Source organism: Taurulus bubalis (assembly GCF_910589615.1).
Source record: "Taurulus bubalis genome assembly, chromosome: 12".
NCBI lineage: Eukaryota > Metazoa > Chordata > Actinopteri > Perciformes > Cottidae > Taurulus > Taurulus bubalis.
This window is the reverse complement of record NC_136600.1, coordinates 22,543,610-22,566,708: the sequence shown is the minus strand read 5'-3', so window position 1 is coordinate 22,566,708 and position 23,099 is coordinate 22,543,610. Positions and strand designations below refer to the sequence as shown.

The 23,099-nt window shown below is 40.6% G+C and overlaps 2 protein-coding genes across 4 annotated transcripts; both read right to left on the bottom strand.

Annotated features, from left to right (window-relative positions):
* Window positions 1–848: 848 nt before the first annotated feature.
* On the bottom strand, window positions 849–11,482 carry zfat (zinc finger and AT hook domain containing; the record flags this gene model as incomplete). Its single annotated transcript, XM_079227363.1, has 23 exons — window positions 849–1,313; window positions 1,397–1,494; window positions 1,622–1,709; window positions 2,104–2,210; window positions 2,344–2,482; window positions 2,617–2,705; window positions 2,846–3,019; window positions 3,845–3,964; window positions 4,140–4,221; window positions 4,386–4,618; window positions 4,767–4,893; window positions 5,432–6,329; window positions 6,414–6,562; window positions 6,769–6,860; window positions 7,441–7,589; window positions 7,898–7,978; window positions 8,133–8,206; window positions 8,618–8,685; window positions 8,788–8,910; window positions 9,428–9,556; window positions 9,935–10,081; window positions 10,282–10,440; window positions 11,464–11,482. The coding sequence occupies 23 exons, from the start codon at window positions 11,480–11,482 to the stop codon at window positions 1,119–1,121; spliced, it is 3,540 nt and encodes a 1,179-aa protein (XP_079083489.1). The 3' UTR covers window positions 849–1,118.
* A 1,157-nt stretch (window positions 11,483–12,639) lies between these two features.
* LOC306744878 (protein tyrosine phosphatase type IVA 3) lies at window positions 12,640–20,697 on the bottom strand. 3 transcript variants are annotated; one of them, XM_079227577.1, is made up of 7 exons: window positions 20,273–20,697; window positions 17,123–17,586; window positions 15,964–16,101; window positions 15,688–15,780; window positions 15,433–15,563; window positions 14,846–14,920; window positions 12,640–14,531 (listed from the first exon to the last, which is right to left on the bottom strand). In XM_079227577.1, the coding sequence occupies exons 3-7, from the start codon at window positions 16,069–16,071 to the stop codon at window positions 14,414–14,416; spliced, it is 525 nt and encodes a 174-aa protein (XP_079083703.1). In that variant the 5' UTR covers window positions 16,072–16,101; window positions 17,123–17,586; window positions 20,273–20,697; the 3' UTR covers window positions 12,640–14,413. The 3 variants fall into 3 exon arrangements, with proteins under 3 accessions (XP_079083703.1, XP_079083705.1, XP_079083704.1); XM_079227579.1 differs by having other exon boundaries at window positions 15,964–16,096; XM_079227578.1 differs by having other exon boundaries at window positions 20,538–20,697.
* Window positions 20,698–23,099: the final 2,402 nt, after the last annotated feature.

The following is a 23,099-nucleotide window of genomic DNA, read 5'->3' as shown; positions in this document are numbered from 1 at the left end:
CAGCATTTCCAGCGTTATTAATATAATTATTATTTATTTAATATTTATATTATTTATAATAATATTATTATTATCAACCTTAGTTTAATTTCACTGCAAAACTAAATGTAAAAAAAAAAAAAAGGTAATTCATGTAAAAAATTTTTTTTTAAAAAGCCTGTTTCTAGCTCCATCTTACGTGTGAACTTGTTGTTATAGAAAGTTGGCTTCCATAATTGAGAATTATTAAATGTTGACAGAGCGCTTATATGTTAACCGGCACAGCTTTTCCCGCCTTTACGGCACTCGTTCAGCGACCAATTACATGCATGTAAATCACATCACGTGATGCTACTCGGCCAATCACATGTGCATATTTGGATAAGTGTCGCGGCTTGAGCGAGAGACTGGACAAGAGGCCGAACAGGCGGAAAAGTATGCGAGTGAGAGAAGTTATTTCACATGGCGTTCTCCAAAAAGAGAAATGTGGACAGCGAAACCAGAGTCTTTAGCCCCAAAAACTTGTATGTCTCATGTGTTCAGATGATAATTAAAAGCGGCAATGTGAAGGAACAGAAAAATAAACTAAGAACTAAGAGCCCAATATGATCAGAATAATAATTTAATTTGATCACGATTCCCCAAAAATGCCTTGTCCAGCCGCCTCAGAGTTTTTCCAACTCTATGATTCAAGGCCTAAACAACACCTGCAGAGTTGTAAGACCCCTCTTTGTAAAGATAATGACTTAAACATTGTTGCTTTGTCTCACATCATATTGTCACAAATGTGGGTCATAATATAATGACTGTAGCACATATTTAAGAAATTATAATGCCAAAAAAAAAACTTTTACCAACAATGAAGCCACTCCAGTGCATCGACAAGGGTTTATTTAAATATACTTTGCAAGTACAAAATATGACGCATAATCACACAAACAATTATTGCACTCTTGGTTTTCATAATTATGAAGTGATTGAAAAATAAATCTGATGAAGGAAATTCTTAATGATGAGATGGAAACATTCACAAAATCCTGAATGCATGCATTGCCCATTGGTACATTTCATGTTACTAAACAGATCTGCTGACACTGATCCCCTCAACACTGATGACTCAGCAGATGTTGCTAGCATTACTAGTTAATTTCTACAGTGTGTTCCTGGACGTAGACGATATAGTGGTGGGTGTTTTCTCCCTGAGTGAGGACTGTCAGAGCCTCCAGGCCGTGTGCGTCCTCCACAACCATCACCTGGTTACCAGTTAGATCCCCGTCTGCATTCACCACCATCAGCTGGTTTGTGCACTCGCCGACCTCCTGCTCGTCGGCCACCTGCAACTTCAGCCACAACTTACCGTCAACATTTTGTTGTAAACGCTCATAATTTCCAGAGTATGTGATGTGCTGCCGTTTACCTGTTGTACAACAGTAACAGTGCCTGGAGCCATGGCGACCATCGAGGTGACGGCGTTGTGAGTCTCTGAAGTGAATTCAGTGATCTGCTGGATATCAACTGAACATAAAAGACACATTTATTGTAATTATGACGTGGTACATATGCAAGCACTTCCCCAAAGGAAAGAAATAATACAAAATGTTTGGTTTCTCTGTATGTGTATCACTAGTGATGATGTTGTTACCAGTGTCCGGCAGGGATGTGACAGATACTTCAGTCAGCTGCTCTTCATCCTCCACGGGCACGAACTGGGCTTCTACTGTCTCCCCCACCTGGATATTCATACACACTATTAATCCTAAAAATATTGATGCTGTGTTGAATGAAAACAATTGGTGCGTATGGTACATGCTGTCAGTCGAGCCAGCAAGTTTTCCCAGAGGGATTCTGATTTGGGATATTTGAGCAACAGTTTTTAAGTTTATAAATCAGAAATATGATTTTAAATGGCAAGAGATTGGGTGAGAAACAAGACAAAGAGACTCCATCCGTGCTAGCAGCTCAGTGTGCTTTGAGCTTAACGCTAGGCATGCAAACATGTTCAAAAAAATAATGCAAACATGTTGATTTATAGCAGGTTTACCTCAGAGCCACATCTCTCGTGGCTAAAAATGACCCAATGCCTATTTTCAACATATCTCGTCTGTTCATGTGTGAGCTGTTTACCTCCCAGGTGCCTTCCACCACTTTCAGGCTATGCTTGCTCTTCAGGTGGCGGTTCAGCTCCCACTTGGTACCATAAACAAACTCACATTCAGGACACTTCATACCACCTAAACACACACACACACACACACACACACAACGTTACATCATGCAGCTGAATACGCCTTTTGTGCTGTGCTGCTACAGGCTTAAGGTCATCTTCAATGAAAAGTCTAGACAGTGTGAGAGCAGAGCTCAGACCTTGCTGCTTCAGAGCATCAGGGTTCGGCACTCCAGGTCCGGCATTCTCATATTTCTGATCTGGGTGTTTCATGTTGTAGTGTCGCTTCAGGGGCCCAGCGATGTTACAGGAGTAGTGGCAGTGGGCACAGCGAAACGGCTACAACGATAGACAAAAAGTTAATGCCAATGATACATCTATACGACAGGAATACATTTGATATTTGAACGGATTTTTCTAAACAACTTGTCAATCATTGACATCATGAGTGACACTTGTGTGTTTATTCTGACCTTGAACTCAGCATGTTGCTCCATGTGTCTGAGCAAGGAAGGTTTGGAGACCGAGGTGAAGTCACACTCTGAACATTGAAACCGCTTCCCTAAACAAACCAAATACCAATTGTGCGTGTATTATATCATCTATATCATATATATATCATCGCTTTGTCCTCAAATTCTTCTAGTCAAGCAGAATAATTAATTATAACATGGATAATAAAACACAGAATATGATATGTACCTTCATCAGAGTGGCTTAGTCTGTGGCTTTTGAGCGTGACCTTCGATTTGAACTTTTTACCGCACAGATCACAGAGGTGACGTCTCTCCGTGTTGTGTCGGTTCATGTGAGTCTTCAGGTTACTCCGACTGCGGCCTGCATAGTCACACACGCTGCAGACGTATGGCTTCAGACCTACAAACATGGACACAAGTGTGTACAAAGGTTTAACCACGTGAGACGGCAACTAAAAGCTCCTAAAAAATACTAAAAATACTATCAGAGTTAAAGGATATACGAGTGTGAAGAAACAAGATGGTATTAGACGAAGTGTTGGACATGCACGATGTTGAGTGAAGGCGAGTGGCCACGATAAGATATACCATAAACGTCGGGTTACGAGCCGCGCCTACGGCTGGTCAGTGTCCCCGCTGTAGCAAGCTAATAGCAGCACTGCTAGCTACCGGCCGCGGCTGCTGCTACTGCCCGCGTCCACTCTGCCCAGGTCGGGTGTCTTGCCTGGTCCCGCAACCTTCGGTGGTTTTCGGGGAGCTAGCGGAAGTTAGCTGGGAAGTAACGGAGCGCTAGCAGGAGCCCCAGCTGGCTACAGCGGGAGCTAACGGGGACACTGACCGAAGGTAGTAGCGGCTCGTAACCCGACGTTTACGGTACCTTTTGATAATAAAGTTATGTTTAATAGTAATTACATTATCTGCCGTTTAATAAAATAACAAAACCAGCTACAAAAGTGCATGCTATGTATGCATTGCAGTGTTTTTATTTTGTAATTTGGCTTCATCAGCACCTGTGCTGGATTAATGTCTGCCAGCTTCCTCAGCTTCTGGACAGATGCACTTCAATGGCTCATCCAGGAAAGGAAGTGTCTAAGAAGGGACTGACAGGAAGAGGAGTAGACTAACAAGTCACTTCCTCACAGCTAATGGAGACATGGTTTGTGTTGAGCAACCACATATGTAGAAGTATGTGTTTTCCTGTGTCCAAAGAAGAGGAATGTCACACCTTGGTGGGCCCAGATGTGCCGCTGAAAGTCACTGCTGTTCTTTAAGAAGTAGGAGTCACAGTAGGGGCACTTCTCTGCACGTTGAACCATCAGTCCTTTGCCCTGCGAAGGTAGTGTGTCTGTCCGACACATGCACGCAAACACAAACGCACAAAATGAAACCGCAACCTTGGAAATTGTATTAAACGTGGCTATGTGACGAGCTATTTACTTCAGTCAGGTGTGACAGATTTGAAACAAACATTAATGTGTGTGTTTTGTCCATGTCTTCAGATATACATATGTATTCTTTACCAGGGTGCGATGTTTTGATGTGGTGTTTTAGTCTGTGCTCTTGACAGCTGTGCTGGCAGACAGGACACGTCACACTCTTCCCCTGTGTGCAGCAACAAGATAAAGGCATTAAGACAAATCTCACCAAAATAAATCAATAGTCAATGTTGGCATATCTTACAGAATTAATGGAAAAAAGTAAATGATTTCCTCAGACAAAAACATGACGGTGATTTATTGTTATTTTTCCAGGTGAAGGCTGGTTACCTGTTGCTGGTGTGTCCTCATATGGGCCTGAAGTTTGTATTTGTCAGGTGTGGTGTATTTACAGCCCGGATTTGAACAAGGCAGCAGCAAACCGCTGTGCTTCTGGATCTGGTGTCGCTTCAAAGAGCTCTTGGTGATGGACGAGTAGCTGCACTTTGAACAGTAGTGCGAGTGCTCCTTGGTGTGTGTGCGTACATGGACGTTATAGTGGACTTTGTACCAGAACAGTTTACCTGTGCAGCAAAACAAAAGGACACTAATAAACACTCAAACCAGATAAACAAAAAAAAACTAAGGAATAAATAGCAATAATATAAAAGAAAATGGACAAAGGACAAAACAAAACCAGCCTGCTCAAGGGGGTTTCATCATCTTCCTCACCACAGTATTGACATTCCAGGTCTCCGTAAATTTTCCTGAGCCGCTGGAAAGACTCCGTACTGAGCCGAGTCTTCAGAAGTGATGAGATCACCTGCTGGAACGCACTCTGATGGAGAACCTCCGACACCTACCGGCAGAAAACAAAGAACATGTCAGACTGCCGGGAGCAAGATGAAACGATTATTTTAAGTTGAATTCCTGAGTATATAATATGTAATATGTAGTCTGATTAAATAATAAAATCTACATCATACATCATATTGAGAGCAATAATTGCCTGTCATCGCCTTTTCTATACATGCAGAATAACTTTATTTTGGATGGATAATCATGTGAAACATAATTCAGATAGATCTGTCTGCTAATGCCAAAATAAGAGTATTGCAATGTATTAATTGTTCCTTTTTTACTGCTGACATTTAGTCGATTAATTGATCAACTTTTGATAGTCACTTAATCATTTTTGAATATAATTTTCCAACATTCTCTTGTGTGAGCCTCTGAAATGTGAAATTCTTAGTATCAGGACGAAATATCTTTTGGTTTTGGATTGTTGGTTGGACAAAATAAGACAAACTAAGCCAAAATGATTGAGATAATAATTGGCAAATACTTAAATTAAAGCTGACATTATCGCCGTTCTTAAATACCTCTGATTGACATACACTTTCTGAATGTGGAGTTTGACGATCTTCCCCAGATGGCGCCGACGACAAAGGCGTCTGTGTGTTCTCCTCAGCTGGGTGTGTGTTTTCTTGAGTCCTAATCTCCAACAGAGGGGTGTGACTGCTCTCGGGTGACACAAAAGTGTGTGTATCATCTCCGGCTGCAGGGGTGCATGCATCTGCCGTGTTGTCCTGTAGCTGTTCCTCAGCTGTTGCTTCATCCAGTCTGTCAGAGGAAGTTGTGGTTTCTGTAGAAATAACTTGATGGAGCCGCTCTTGGGAACCTTGCTGTTTACTTCCGGTTTCCAATTCTCCTTCTTTCCCCTCCACATCTTCTGCTCTTTCACCCTGAGATTTAGCTTGTTCTTCCTCTTGCTCCTTATCTTCGCTTGCTGCTACTTTCGGCTGCTCCACTTCCCCATCTCGGCACTCCTCCACTCCGACACCATTTCTTCTACCCTCCTCCCCCATCCTCTCGTCTTCACCCTCCTGCTCTATCCTTGGATCTCCCTTCATCCCCGTCTCTGTATCTTCCCTCTCCTCATCCCCCCACATGCCTCCTCCAGGCTGTATCAGATAGTAGCTGTTGTTGATACAGTCCGTGAAGGCCTGCTCCTGGTCAAGCTCCTGGTGTGACTCTTTCAAGTGACTCCTCAGTCTCTGAGAGCTGACAAACGTCCCGTCACACACACAGCACATGTATAGGAAGAGGTGCTTCCTGACGTGAGCAGCGAGAGCGGCCATCTTTGTCGCAGCGTGATCACAGATTAGGCAGGCGAAGGGTCGTTGGGGGCCGTGGACCAACAGGTGACGCTCCCGCTCCAGCTGGTTCTTAAAGCGCCGGTTACAGGTGGGACAGTGGTAGAGGAGCTGTCTGAGGCCCTGACGGGTCTTCAACCTGAACAAGACAAACAGATTAGAAGGGCAGGTGTGTCTGAAAGCTGACAGGAATGTCAAATAATGTAGATAATGTCGCTCAAACCTTAGTTGTTGGTAACTCTGGTGGACAGCCGGGTCCTTCAGGTTATGTCGCTTCTCTATGTGTTTCAGCAAGTTCTTTACATCGGAGTACTTTTTCTCACAGAAGCTGCAGTGCTGCTTCACCTTCAGATGGACTCGCTCGATGTGGACCTGCAAGACCAGAAACACAGAATTACTGCTGCAACCAGAAAAAAACAGAGCAGCTGCAACCTGAACATGGATCTAATCGAGCTGGATGTAAAAAAACAGAAATTAAACAGAGATCACATGTTAATACAAATTATACTAAGGATATCATAATGTAACTTATAATATCAAAAACAGTAAAAAAAAAAAGAGAAAAGTAATCCAAGTACCTTGAGGTGTCCCGGGCTGAGGCAGTTGAAAGTACAGTGCTGGCAGCTGAACTTCTCTCCTGTGTGCTTCCTCAGGTGAACATTCAGGTTGGCTTTGAAGGGAAACGCAGACAGTAAGCAGCCTTTATGGGAATTTTAATTAGTTTGTAACTGCAAGTTTTATAATTGTGTTATTTAGGGTATTGCAGAAGTTACCCTGCTCTGCTTTACAAATACTTATCCTTCCAATAATGTTGTGTTACTTGTTTGCCACCATTGTTTTAACTCACACAGGCACCGCTCTCTACTGGATTCTATGGGCAATACTCTTCTGCAATTATGAGCATGCATTCACTAACTGGAAATGTGCATAACCGTGGCCTGCCATAAGGATGTATCTGCTAGAGTAATTGCAGACCACAAAATCAACATTTATCAACAAAAAACTTGTGTCATGAGAATAATTTGGAAGATACTGTAATCTCATGAAATCCTACAAATAGAGACATAAATTATTTGGGAACTGTCACCATCCCCTCCTGTCAGCATCCTTGATTATCATAAAGGCACATTTGAAAAATAAAATCCTACAAATTGTAACTTTACCATCTTGATTCAGTCTCACTTTTAATAATCCAAGCTGAAATTTCGGTGTGGTCTCGATAGCAGTTTCTCTAGTGAGCCCAGATGTACCTTTAATGGCTGATGCGTAGTCACAGTGTGGACACTGGAAAGGTTTCTCCTGGGTGTGCGTCCTGAGGTGGGCCATCAGAGAGTGTCTGAATTTAAAGATCTTGTGACAGAACTCACAGGCAAAGATCTTCAACTGGCTCTGAAGTAAACTGGGAGACAGAGAGTAACAATATGACATTTAGCAGATGACCAATATCATTGTAGTTGCTATTGTGGCATTGCTCATAAAATAAACAAACTTCTTCGACTGGCTTTAGGCTAAACAGAAAAAGAAAACATTCAACAAGTCCAACAACTCATTTACAACAGATTGTTAGATAAGAAGCAGATTTATTTACAGTAGTGTGGAGCTTGTAGTTTACATAGAAGCATTCAGCTACACTAAACCTGCAGAGCTACAAATACTATCAAATTAAATCAATGTTAATATATTGAATACAAAATATTCCTACAGTACTTTGTAGCATCTTGCTTGATAGAATATTCCTGGAAGCCTCTGCTGGCTGCTGCTGCTGTTGTTGTTGACAAAGGGATCCCACTGCTGACAGGAGATAACATTGATAGTACAAGCTAGCAGGGCTGTTACATCGTTATGCATGCCTGAATCAAGCTTACGGACTATCCGTCATCATGACCATCAATTATGTATGATATTGAATGCATTAAGAGATGGACATTTTCCATTACGTTACCTTGGCTGCTGATCTGTTTTAGGGGAACCCTCGCAGGTAGTGGCTTCACTTGCAAGGTCTTCACTTGCAGACTGCTGACCACCCAGAAAAAATAAAAATAAAGAAACCCATGTCATATTGGGATTTATAGATCAATTTGAATCAAATACATATTAGATCATCTAAAGCACACACATACAGCAACATTGTATCACAGAAACGCATCTTTTTTGGCTTTTGAGCCTACATCCTAAAGTTATTATTTAAACGGAGGTCAGTAGGACCACGACACAAGAAGCTGTCGACAGTTTTTATAAATGATCTCTTTGGTAGAAACTGCTTACAAAAAAAGTCTGTGCACTACAATCAGTCACTGGGACACAACAAATATGTAAAGTTGTGGGATGGAGGTATGCATCTCAGAACCTGGGCAAATCAAATTCAAACTAGAGGTAAATGAGACATACATTTCATTATTTGGGTGAATGCTTCTGTGTATTTGTTACCTGAGGTTGGATGGCCGAAGACTCCGTCTCTGCTGAATTGTCCTCTACTGGAACCATTTTAGAAACACCTGTTGAATTAAATAATTATAAATATGTATCCTTTTGCAGTCGACTCAGTTGTTAGCCAAAGCATAAAAGCTAGCACAAAAAAAAACATCTTGAAGACGAACCTGGAAGTGTTTCATCTTCCGTCAGAACAACACTGATGACCGACTTTTTGTTTCCCGTTGCTCGGCCTCCTTCTTTGGAGGTGCGGCTCCGATTGGTTCTCGGGTGTCTGAAGCTGCCCGCATCTACAAGCACAGAAGACGGAAGGGTCAGACCGCGAGGATCATTCGTCTTTTACAATTCATCACAGATAACATTCAGCAGTCATTTTAAAGCCAGCATTTAAGTGACCCTAATGGGAAGAATACATTTGAAGAAACCATGTCCTGAACTTAAACTAACCTTTTTCTCTCATGAGTCCTGGTTTTGCTGGGTTTTGTTGCGTTTGGTTTGGATCTGCTATCCCAGGACCCAGACTCCCAGCACCCTTGATTTCTGCTGCCTCACAGTTGCTTCCTGTCAATAATAATTATGTCTGTTAACCACAATCACCTGCATTGGCAAGTATAATACATGTATGTAAATGATATTCTTCTGTACATCCGTAGTTTCCAACATCTGTAGTTAACGCAGAGGTATTTAATAATCTATAATACTCGATAGTAAGGATAATTCCAAACATGCTCCCTCAGGTCAGCCCAACTTTGAATGCCTCTTTGGCACATGTTAACTTTACTATTGCTGATTTGTTTCACTCTTCACCATTCTCCTCTTCGTCTTCCTCCTCCTCTTCTTCTCTCAGGCAGATGTGTTTGCGGATCTGTCGTCTGTTGCTGAACGAGCGATGGCAGTCTCTACATTCAAGCCCCAATATCCTGTCATTGCTTTCTCCTAGCAGAGGGGGGAAAGAGTCAGGCCAGAGCAGGAAACACAGTTTGTGTTGCAGACACAATACAAACACTAATTTAATTTAAGAGAAATAGAACTCATTGCTTAAATGCCGTTAACAAAAGTTAGATTACCAACCAGGCAAAAGCCATTTGCCCAAAACACTGACAGTACTTGTATTTGTGTTTGTTGTCAGTTGAACTGTCTGTTATAACTCGGCCAGCAAGGTGATATTCACGATTTCATGCTTGTCATTTTTGACAAGTTTATAGACTTGAAGATATCAACTTATATAAAGATATATTAAATAAACTAAGCAAGCATCTTATCCTATCTTCCGCAAAAAAAAAATTATGGGATACATATAAATGGCAAAAGTACCACCTTGTGCTGAGCTACATTGTTTGTCTCCCTCCTCCGTATTCCTTTCTTCTTCTCTTTGAACATTAGATCGGCTCTCTGTCAAATCTATGCAGGTCTTCTTGGTCGAGCCTTTCGGTCGTCCTCGTTTCCGCTTCACTGGGCTCTCTGTGTGTCACCGAGACAGCAGAACAGATAAGATAACACTGGGTGCTTTTCATTTAAAATAACAGTATACAACAAAGTTCAGTTCATCCCCAAATTCGTGAACGTAGTAATATTTACTATGAAATAACATGTGTGGGTTGTTGTTGTTTTTGTTACAAGATTTTGTGATAGTAATTTTGGCAATGACTCGCTAATCTTACCTGCCAACTTCTCCACAGGCTCCCCTGCAAGAGGCTGCAGAGCGATGATGATGTCATCAGGAGGCTCCTGCTTGGTGTGCAGAGTGGAGCAATGGACCAGCAGCTGGGCGCGACTGGGAGAGAAGAGGTTGCAGAGCCGACACATAAACACAGAACCAGCTGGGGAGAGACGAAGAAAGGTGGCGGAGGGAAACATACAGAATATTGTGTGAGAGAGAGATTGACGACATTTGCATGCTTTAAGCAACAAATTATTATTATTTTGAGTAATTATACCCCATTTCCTCATCTTGATATTCCAGACAGACTGTATTTGGCATGACAGACTTATGTTTATGTTTTGAATTTGTTGGTGGTTGTTTGTGTAGATGTCAGTGTTGAAATTGTTGATCCCCATTTTCTTTTATTCAAATGTATTTCTATATTGCACATGCACATACGTGGAAAAAAAGTGAAAATTAAAGGGAATGAATATGCTGTTGCTTTTATGCAGTTTAGTGATAGGTAATGGAGGATGACATTTATGTTTTGTAGACAACATTTTGATAAAAAAAATCTTTAAAATTGTTTCACAGTCCACATCTAACAGAGCTCATTTAAAAGTAGGTATATTATTACGCAATAGGGCTAGTTATATATTGATCAACAATGTATTTGCATTTTTTTCTTCAAGTGGATGTAATATACATGTATGTTAATTCATAACATGGGACAGCTTGAATTAACAGCCGCATCTGACAGACAAATTCATCAGCAGTTATTAATGTTTTAACAGAGATATGAGGCTTTTCTTTTTCGTGAAATTAACCAAAATCTTTATTATAAAACAATGAACATATGGTCTAGCGTTAGTAATGAGTGATGTGGTAATGCATTTCCTTTTTAAATAAGTTGCACAATCTCTCGTCGATATTGTATCATACATTTCTTTTTGAACATCGATATAACGGTGAACTGACACTTTGTGCATTTAGTTAACTGTCGACCACGACAGACCACTCTCTGTAGATTACTTCACATCAACAGAACATCTGTAAACACTGTCCACAGTGAGGATAGCAACTAAAACCCTCTGAAAATCAGCACACGTTTAATACTTAACATCCGTTTATTTTGATTTGGCCCAAACTAACGTGAAGACCCGACAAACATATTCGAGTTAAAGCGAGCCAAACGCCTCACCTGCTTTTTCAGCGTCCATTCTCCAACGTCCGAACAACAAAGGAAAACTAATTTATTGATGGATTTGAGACATCGTACGGCTAAATATAATAACTAAATTCGGATTTTAGAGCTTAATTTTATATTGCGCACATTGAAATTTCTGTCGAATCTGCCACATGAGTCCTTCCATGCAGCGGAAGTGGACTCAGTGACTCTACAGCTGGGATGGCAGCGCCCTCTGTGGCGGGAGGACTGTACTGCGGTTGAGAAGCGAATTACTACTCATTCAGATGTTTTTCAAAGAAACAAATTAGAGACAAGGATTTATTTAACAAACATCTTTAATAGGTTGACAATTGGAGTAATACAGTGTGTCTCAGAGTAATACTTGTTCTAATTGATGGCGGTTGCACGGTGCGACAAATACAAAGCATGTCAAACACAGGTTGTATAACACACATTGCAAGTAATGGGGGACTGTAAAAAACCTCAACAAAATTTAAGTTAATTTTACAGGATAATAACTAAATTATGACTGAAAAATGTATGAGATCTAAGTACAGCAAAGAGATTCTCATTTACTAAATGCACATTTACTTTTACAAATACAGAATTTGGAATCTTAAGAATGCATTGCAATATTACTAAAGTGAAGCTAAATTATTTTCATAAAAATAGAGACACATAACAGGCATGATACCGTTTTTGATAGCAGATTATAGACACAATAGCTCCTATTAACATTTTAATTGTATTATTTCAAAACCAGGAGAGGTGGCCTCTAGGTGGCGAGTAGACTGAATTATCATTTGAGGCCTTAAAGATCTCCTTCCTATAAGGCAGCGCAAGCACTTGCAAACTCATGGTTAGATCAATGAGATCTAACTACGATGCATTTAATGAGGTACAGGAGTTGATGGAAAGTTATACTATATAGGAATGTAAGTGTGTATTTGTTTTTGTTCTCATATGTTGATACTATATCTACCTAATCTATGTTTCCTCCACTCGCAAGAAATGTAATTTGTTTTGGTTTAGGTGGAAATGTATATGCTTCCTCCTGTATAGTCATATTAGATGTCTGACAACTGCTTTTTGTTTGATAATTTCGAGCAAAATGGAATTTAATATGGGTCCAAACCGGGGGTCATACTGGCACATTAAAACAGACAGATTAATGAACACCTATTTTGGGACAATGATAAAACCTTTATTTAACAGTGCAATAATTTACAGACATACAGACATTTACAGCATTTGTTTTTACATTAAAAAAGTGTCAGCTCAGGCCAGTCCCAATGATAAACAATGGCTAAAGACTACAAAATAAACACACACATATCCATGAAGTCAACTGTAGCCAATCTGTTAAACTTTCAGGTAAAGATGGTAGATTATCTTTTCTCTCTCCTTCTTTACTTCAATTGTACACCCTTTGCTTTCATTTCTTTCTTACAAATTGTTGTTCATGACATCAGATGGTGAGGAGACAATCACAAGCAATTGCCTAATCCATAAAAAGTGTATGCTCTATCGTCGGCAAAAAATGAAGCCAATGGTTACATGCCTCATTCAGGATCAATACAAATGAATAAGTAGATTCCACCCCACGAGAAGATATGTGTACGATACTGTAATCTAGTCTAAATTATGCCCAGCATTATTTGTGCTAGGATTTGACCAATATCTCAATTTACCCATATTACAATCCATGGATTAAAACTGAGAGACTGGTTCATATACAGCTGATGAAATGAAAGTTACTCCCTGACGCACAAACATAAAAAAAAGAAAACATTTGTCATACCTGCAATGATTTTAATTTCTTTGCAACCCTTTGGAGTCAATGTATTAGAGGGGTTTACCCTGACCTTTCGGAGAATAGAGGAGATATGTCATTAAATATTATTTACAACTAGTTTACATCTCTCCGTCATTTTAGAATGTGTGTAATGTATCATTACTGTTAAATTATTAACAATTCCTTTTTTTATAATACATATGTACTTTAAACCTGTATTCAAATCAGCCTTCTGTGTTTCCTTCTGTGGGTGTCGGTAAACAGAGCATAATATAATGCACACACTGATATGTAAACACTTGAATAAAAACTTGAGCACAATGAAGTAATGCTGTGACTGTAACAAAAGCAAATGAAGGCTTTATGTATACCAAATTGCTTCATCTAGCAATTTAGAAGTGGATTTTAATTCTGATCGTCGACAAATGGCAGAAAATGCCAAGATTGAAAATGAGCCCTTATATCTGCAGTTACACTGAGAACAGACACCAACAGGAATATAGTAAAAGAAAGGATCATCTTAGAGTATAGACACTACGCTGCTAAAACAATCCTTTGTTTCAGTGGGTTATGGTTTTGGCTCATGTTTAAAAAGTGTTAAAAAATGTTTTCCATGCCATAAAACAATTTCAAAGGAACACTCACAGAAATACTGCATGTCATGTTATACCGTGATTATGGTGAAGTTTAAACTTATTGAATATCTGTAAAAAAATAAATATTAATTCAATGGTATTTTCACAAAATATCCGGTATGACTTAAGGTTTTGAAGGCCAATACATCAGGTATATCATAGATCAGTTACACCAAATCTTTCTAGATGTTCCCGTATAGAAGCACACTATGGATTTGTTGTATTTTTATATTTCAACGCGATTCCCAAGCCTGAACACATGATTTTCTTTCCCTCGCCCACCTTTGCCATATCTTTCTTCACTGTAAACTATATCTCGAATCTCAAATCTATCTTGAAGCAAACATTCCAATAAATGAATCAAGAGATCATCCCAAACAAAGGGGAACAATGATGCGTTCTAAAAAAGCAAATTTAGTGTTTTGTGACGGTGACACAAGGCTTGTACGGTTGGTTTCCTGAGAGCATTTGTCGAGGACCACAAGATTGTGTGTGTGTGTGTGTGTGTGTGTGTGTGTGTGTGTGTGTGTGTTCACATTGTGCAACATTTGTTCTTGTGTGCATGAGAGTCTTTGAAGCGGAGTCTGTGCTTGGATCGATATTTCTCCAGATAGGTTAGCTGTTTACTGTTGATGGCTCCACGCCGCTTCCTGAAACACACATAGAGACTCAATGTAGGATGGGAGATTACTCTTATTGCACAATAATAATTCACTCGTTCCTCTCTGCCACATTGCCTTCTTCGATACCACCACCAGATGGCACCAAAGAAAGAAACGTTCAAGTGCATGAATTGTGGTTGTGGTGTGAAAAGATGATTTCCTAATCCATGTATTACAAAAATCATTCTGGTGTACAATGCATACACATCTGAATAGGTGCTTGTTTTTGTTCCATATTGTATATGTGTTTGATACGTGTCTTTTCTGCATGATGAGGTTGTAGGATATAAATATGTACTCACTGTCTGATGAGTTGAATAGCATCTTCATACTTCATCCCACTCTCTATCAGAGCCAGAGCAACCATCACAGGAGCCCTGTATGCATGCATAGACACACAAACACACACTGAGTCACATCCACGTCTCTTGAGACTGGTGTCTGAGTAAAGTAACGACAGTTTATCCACATCTAAATGAAGGCTTCAGTAATGCCGTGTGACAGAACGATCAGCTACTGTAAACTAGAATCTGTAAATTTGTGTCCAACACGTAAAGAGAGATCAATGCCTACAGCCAAAGGCTTCTGATTTTATTTTTGTTATTATTATTATGTTTGTTTGTGTACATTATTATCATATGGATCGGACAATTACCACAGTGTGACTGTGATCCAACCAGTCTGACCTAGTTTCACCAGAAACATGAAACTTTCTCTGCATGTTAATCCCTGTTGTGTGTGTGTGTGTGTGTGTGTGTGTGTGTGTGTGTGTGTGTGTGTGTGTGTGTGTGTGTGTGTGTGTGTGTATGTGTGTGTGTATTGGATTCAGTTCAATTGCAAACTATACAAGAATAATGCAATTTTCGTTTTGTTTTGATGTGTCTCTCACCTCCCCAGTCCAGCCACACAATGAACTGCCACGCAGCATCCTGGCTCCTCCTGAAACTTATTTTTCAGCAGACTCAACCAATCATCCACCAGCTTACTTGGGGGCGGGGCTCCATCATCAAACGGCCAATCCTGAAAGAAAAGCAGAAGTTACAGTACTTCTGGCACTCTGTTTTGGTGGTTTTGTCATACTAAGGTGTGTGTGTGTGTGTGTGTGTGTGTGTGTGTGTGTGTGTGTGTGTGTGTGTGCGCTCACCACCACAGTGATGCCGTCTTTCTCCAACGGGGTTTTGTCATAGGTGATATCACAGACGCGAACAACTGTGGTGGCACCGAAGCGCTTCAGATCCTGAGAGTGACGACAGTGGTAGGAGATCATTTTAACAACTAAGCCAAAACACGTAGATCAATTCAATAATAAAAATGTTTGCCTGTCATCGGGGGAAAAAAGAACATGCAGTTTATATACGAGGCATATGCTTGTGTACGTCATCTTTCAGTGTACCGGTCTGTCAACACACATGTCTCCTACCTCTATGAAGGAACTGAGTGTGCTGTCTGTGGGGTTGTGCGTGATGAGGAATCTCATGTTCTTGTGGCACAGTTCAACTGGAGCTGGCCGGTTCATGTTGGCCAGCATGATCTTTGATATCCCGGGTTCACCTCTGCCCTTTTAATGTCGGGGAAAAATGTTCAGTTTATAACAAAAAATTGAACATGATGTCAAATATTTGAGGCACGTTTTGAAGCTTGTTAGACATTTGCTAACTCAGATTTTTCGAAATAACTTTTCCATGAAACATCACTACTGTATCTTTAAACCATTTCGTGGAAGGCATTTCACATTTCACAGTAGGAAAAGCACAGGTGTAAATGATGAAACGAACGATGGCTGATTTCCATTACTGAAAATGTTTAAAATCACAACTCACACCTCTATCTATAGTCCCTTTTCACAGCAGCCATTATGACGTTACGTTGCAGGGTAAACACAGGTGTAGTTTTAATGCCATTAATTACATCCCTGTTGGACCAGGACCCTGGTATTGTGCATATTGGCTCACTGGAGTGACTGTGACTCAATAAATACAGCTGGGCCATAATCAGTCTGATCAATTACACCTGTGTTTACTTTGCTTTGACTGTCAAACTGGCTGCTGTGAAAGGGGCCGATAAGTACATTTACTGAGCCATACACTCACACTGTATTAGTTTGAGTATTAATAAGAACTATTTATGTGATATCATTGTCTATACATGCTATAAACAAAGACAGTGATGACTTTATCGTCCGACTCAAGGAACACCCAAGAACACAGGAGAAGCACATCAGGCCACTCCCCTTTCCAGTTGCAATGGCACTGGTTGTATTTTTAAATATTGTGTGCAGTTTGTCAATGCATTATTTTCAGAGAAGGACATTTCATCTGAGTTATTACTGTGCTAAAACCTCCAAAAGAAACATGAACTAGTTCTGAAAATGGGGAGCGTGGTGCATTTCTATGCAAGGGCTGGAACATGAAAGCATTCTTGTAATAAGAATACAATAAATATTTCAAGGTAAACCAAACGCTGATTTCAGCTCACATTGACCATCAGAATCCAATAACCAAGTCAGTAATATACAGGAGTTAAAAAGTGTTGGTGCAGAACCATATTTAGTCACGCTCAGGTGACCAGTCACCTCTCACCTTTAGCTCCGGCTGTAGCAGGTAGCTGCTGTGTTCTGGACTCTGGACTTCTTGTCTCTTGTTGAACTTCCTGTTGGGATACTGTTTTTAGCCTTTATGGTATTTTCCCAATTGCGATGTCCTGTTGTCTTGAGTACAGTTTTACTCCATCCGTTCACAGTAGTCCAGGAAGATACAGTTTCTCTCTGTTTTTTTGTTGTCTTTGATCGTCACTGCTTCAGTCCTCTCTTTCGCTCTTTGTCTCTCAGTAGCTCTCTGTTTCCTTCTGACTCCCGTTAGCTTCCAGTGTCGAAGCTCCACGTGTTACCCCATGAGCTTGCTGGTTCACAGGGCGAGGGCCAATGGTCTTTCAGGCTTCAGGGCCACAGGACTGCATGGTGCAGCTTCATCCCAGATAGGCTCTAAATGTGTTGGGCGTGGCAGTAGTCACCACTCCGCCGCACAAACTCCATCAACCAGCAGTTCTAAATGACAAAAAAATACAAATGAAATGTCACTCTTCAAATATATAACTTTCAGAAATACAATTATTATAATGGGTACAAATCAAATTTCAATAATTCAGCCTTTGTTCCAGTGTTCTGCAAAATCAGCCCATACTGTATGGCTATAATGACAGCCTTCAGTAATATGGAGGCCAACAGGAGGGAAGCTGTTTGGCTGATGCACAGAGACAAACACACACATTAACTTGTGCATATACAGATTTTAAAAGATTTGACATTGAATCCACAAAACACATTTATAGCATTATACATTTTATTTTAGAGGTCAGATCTGTCTATTACTTGTGAACCTAAGTGGACTTTTGAAAATGTGTTGGTCCTTGTAATTTATTTTGAATGAAATATTAAAATAACAAACCAAAGTCTGCCAAATATCAAGGCCACTAGCTTATGCACATATTCAAGACTGCTGATGTTTGCAAGTAAGTCCTGATTCTGATTTGCTTGGACATGTACTCACACAATGAGTAAACTGCCACCGTATGGAGTCACTGAACGATGCACAAAAGTGGTTCTACTTGCATTAAATAGACAAGAAAACTGGGAAATGTCAGATGCAGGCTCACAAAATATGGATAATGTTATTATCTTAGCCTGCACAATATCAACCAAGTCAAATTTGGTCTGAAGGGAAAATATATATATATATATATATATTCAGAAACCAATGGTATACTTAATGTGCTGGAGGATGTAAAATAGAAGAGTAATGCCATTTTAGAGCAGTTCCTCAGCCTTCGGGACAAAAGACCACATGGAGTACCAACCATAGATCAGAATAAAAAGGAAGGTTAGCTCAAGGGCTACTTCTACTTCAGAGAGAGCTAGTCATGTATATCAGAGCACTACTTTGTGAAAAATACATCAACAGCTATATAACTTGGCATATTTTGTCATGCAAACAGCTGTTGTTTATACATATCAAGTTGATATTTAGTCTGAGCGTAAAACATTTAAATGATGACCTTTAGCCAAGATAATATTATGTCTTGTGACAGTTCATTTCCCTTAATGCTGTGATGTAAAAGACAATATGCAATATGCTTTTTCGGTTCAGTATATTTGTAGAAAATACATATTTACCGCATTCTGTCTTGTGAAAGGATAAAGGGTGAACACTGCCTGGATATAAAAATGCAGTTTCTTCAAAAGTCTACGTTTTCACAAGCAATAATTTAAAAAGAAACTTGTCTGATCAACCTCTTGAAATCTTACATAAAAGGCTGGCACTAACACCTGATAGTTAGATTTGGAAAGTATTTCATATTAACCAAGGAAATGAAAAACAAATGCTGATTATCTCTCACTCATGTGCTCAAACATTCAGAAAAACAATAAGCGAAAGTCCAGAAGTACTCTGGGTAATCCCTCCTCACCTCTTCATCTCAGCTCTGACAATACACACACACACAGACACACACAAACACAAACACACACACACACACACACACGCACACACTCTTCATAATCACATGCCGACTTACTCAGTACAGTCTATTCCAGGTTGTTGACTATCTATAATTAGGAATTTATCCTGTTGTTACCACTAATCAGGATAGACGTCATAAATGTTCCATCCAGTCAATTCAAAGTGTTGATAGAACAACTACTTATATGAGTTTTTTAAAGATGCCAATTATGTTTTACCAGCCTCATGTAACACAAGCACAAAGCTCTGCTGAGACACACAGGATGAAAACAAAAATGTTGCATCACACAAAGCTACACGAGAGAAGGCGCTGTCACAGACAAGGTCTAAATAAAAAAGCTCCAAAGCATCTAAACATGTACATATTTTAATACAAACTCTTCACAACTAGTGCAGAGATTTTAAGCATTTAGCTGACGTCTAAAGCCGAGTCACTTAATACAAAAACATCACATGAAAGCATAAGGAGCATGAGGAGAAAATGGCGAAACGGTAGCAGTCCTTCAAATTAAAACTGTGAGGCAGATCTTCTAAAAACAGGTGCGTCGCCAGTTGGTCGCCTGGCTGTTTCCGTGTCACAGGCTGGGTCAAAAATGGATCTCAATATTATTTTGGAGTCGCGCTAGGTTGCCAAACATTTCTACAGTGCGTGCAATGTGAATCACAGTAACCTTGCAGGTGAGTAGTAAAGACAGCAGGTTAGTAGTAGCCTCAAATAGGATCAATCCCATCTACACATTCACCTCTGCAGCCTTCCTAGTTGACAACTACAGAAGTTACAGAGTGTTGTGCAGCAGCTCCAATCACAAGTCACTCTGAAGAAAGAAGATGTGCTAAATGCCTACATTTGAGTTGTTTCTGAAACAGCAAACATACAGTCTTCCCCTCTTACCTCAGTGGACAGATTTGCTGCTGAACAGGAAAATCCACAAACCACAGTTAGTCCTGCAAAAGCATGCAATAATCCTTCAACAGTGTAAGTGCTGACCTACAACCAGCTGACTGCCTGTTATAGTAAACCCCTGTAGACGCTGAAAACCTGCATTTGTATTTATAGCTGTATCTATACCAGCAGCTCATTCTATGACACACCACAATTTGTGTGGAAGCAACAGTCTGCAACGCGATGCCAACCCTGTCTTCTGTTCCAGTGAACGACTGTAATTAGCTTGATGACTGTATCTAGTAGCAGATCTATAAAGTGTTTGTCCTTACCTGCTATTCAATGTCATGGCCAACCCCAGGCTAAATATCAGTTCTTCTCCCTCTTTGGCACAGAAAAGAAGTCAATCTGCTTTTAGTTTTTGTTTTTTTCTGCCTCTAGAAGCCGAAATGTCTGGAGGTCAACCAGCAGAAAATGAAGTCTTTGTGCAACAACCTGTTGCGCTGCCCTGCTATAACTCTGAACTCCCCCTGTCCCTCCTGTCCTCTCAGTAACCGCTGCGATGTCAGTACTGTACGTGTCGGCTTGTGGCTCTACCTTGCTGTAGCATTGCAGCGTTCTGGACTGAGGATCTGCTGTGAGCTGGTCTAATCAGGCTGAGCAGCCATCTGACCCTGACAGCCCTGTCACTACCAGAACACTCTACAGTTAATGCTCTTAGAGGGAGAGCAGAAGAGCCTCACTCCCTCCTCCTCATGCTCTTCATCCACTCGATTCCCTTTTCCCTCCCCTCTTCCAGGGTAAAGAAGAGGTGCCGTCCTCCCCTCCTCTCCTCTCCTCACTCTTCCTATAGGCTGATGCTTACAAGGCTCGGTCAAGGAGGTGTGTGGTCTCACACACAGTGCAGTGCACACAGTGACACAATCAATACAGATCAGGGATTTCCGTTAACGTTGCCCTCAAATATAATATAATATACATAATTTGTGGAACTGGAGGTCCAATTCTGTCATGACACGTCTGTCTGGAGCTTCTCTTGTTTTCCTTTCCTCCCTCTCTCCCCCTTCTCCCTCCCTGTACCTACTAAAAATAGACACTTTGAGCTACTACCAGACAGACTGGACAAGTAAAACCTTTGAGTCCCAGTTCATGGAATTAACTTTCTCCTTAACTGACAATAGTCTCAAGTTTGTTTGTGTTCCTCCAGCCAAACTACTGTGTGAAACTACTGCTGCTGTGGCCTCAGCGTATCAGTGTGTTTGTCTAAAGACTGAATAAAAAGCTTTGATTTCGTGCTTATTTATTCTACACGGACGTCATTTGAGGCAGACTTCCAAGAAATCCATGCAACTTTGCTTTTTTTCCATGAAAAGTTTGTTTTTTCCGATTTGTTTACAAGGTTATGGTATGGATATGTGAGTGTGAGTGCAGAGAGTCACACGGTAGTCACACGCACTGCCTTCTTAAAGCAGAACAAGCTGGGGCCTCACCTCACTATCAATCAAGTAGAGGTTGACATGTCTGTTCACCCACGCACAGAACTTTAAAAAAAACTCCTCTTAACAGCTGAAACACACTACTTGAACGCTTTCCAACTTATCACATTCAAATGTGAGTGTTCGGATCATGACTGCTGCTTATTGCTTCAGTATGTGCGTATACGTGCTCTCAGAACTTGAGCTGTTTGTTGCATGCATGCATTATGGTGACAAGTATTCGGCTCGCGGCCCAGTGTTATCTCACCTCTTACTTTCCTTATGGTGACCTGTCACCTTTTTTTCCGGATAATCTGTGTAAATATAGCCACAAGTGGTGATCACCGGGTTTCCAAAACAAAGTGACTGTCAGACAGATAAAAAACCCTTCAGAGAAAAGAAGAGCAAGATGGAAAAAGAGAGGATAGTATACTACTTTGCCTTGATGTCCTTTGCCGAGGACGTTGACTGGAAACAACATCTAAACATAGAATAGAGTGGCTCGCTCACACATTGTTCAGTGCGTGTATTTTACAGTTTTTCAAGCACAGGTGTCATCACTATGATTGTAAACACAGTCGAGAGAGACGGGAACACGGGCCTGGCATGCAACGCAATGTTCAAATGTGACGTTGCAATATGTTTCTGAGATCACAAAGCCAATTTAGACAGAGTACAAACATTAGCAGAGTGCAGTGCAACGGGGTGTGTCTGCATCGACCACTGTCATTTTTAATTAAATGAATACAAACCACAATTAACTAAACCCCCGCCCCGTGTTTTTCACTCGCACGTCTCACGTAACAGACATGCTCGCCCTGTAATCTCTGCAGATGTCTGCACAGGGTCTGCGCAGGCGTGAACACATATTAAGTCATCATACATCATAATAAGTGTGGAAAGGCCGGACTGGATTTCCATTGTTTTCACAGTTTGAGTTATAAATTCACTTGAATATGAGAATTCTTGTAATGTAGTGAAAACTTGAATATTTACAGAAAACATGACAGAAATGTTGCCAATTATTTTCTTTGATTATGCATTTGGTAATTCACAATATATTATATGATGTTATGTATACAGCGTTTTACGTAAAATTGTAAGAATCTGGGAGTCAATTTCAGCAACGTTTGAATGTATCCCTTCAAGGTGAAATGGTCAATGAACTTTGTATAGCGTCTGTCTAACCTTCTGACCACTCAAAGCTCTTTTTCCGAATGTCAATTTCTTTTGAACTTTTGAATGAGTTATACGGTAATAGGTAATATACACCAGAGACGTCCTCCCTCCCTCTCCTTGTTTTGTTGTACATTGCTCTTCCTCTCAAGGCTTCGGCTATGTGGTCGTCCTGAGGAACAGGCAGCTCCAGTGGGACCATCTGTTTTGATACTACCAACAGCATTGCACTGGCCTAAACAGGTTGCTGCAATGTTTTCTGGAAATGTGAGCTGACACCCTGTAGGTCAGCTCTCAGCTGGCAGTCTTGTGCTTTTGACAGAGCCGAAAGGACACTTTGGGCGCCGGCTGTGGCGTCATGAAAGCGCCTCACAATCCTTTTCCCTCAGCTCCAACTAAATGTCAAGGAAGTGTTCACGATATATTTTCATAAACCAAACATTGCATGATGGTAATTAATAATAATTAGGCTCACCGGCCAGAGTTGGACTAAAGCAACAACTTTGAA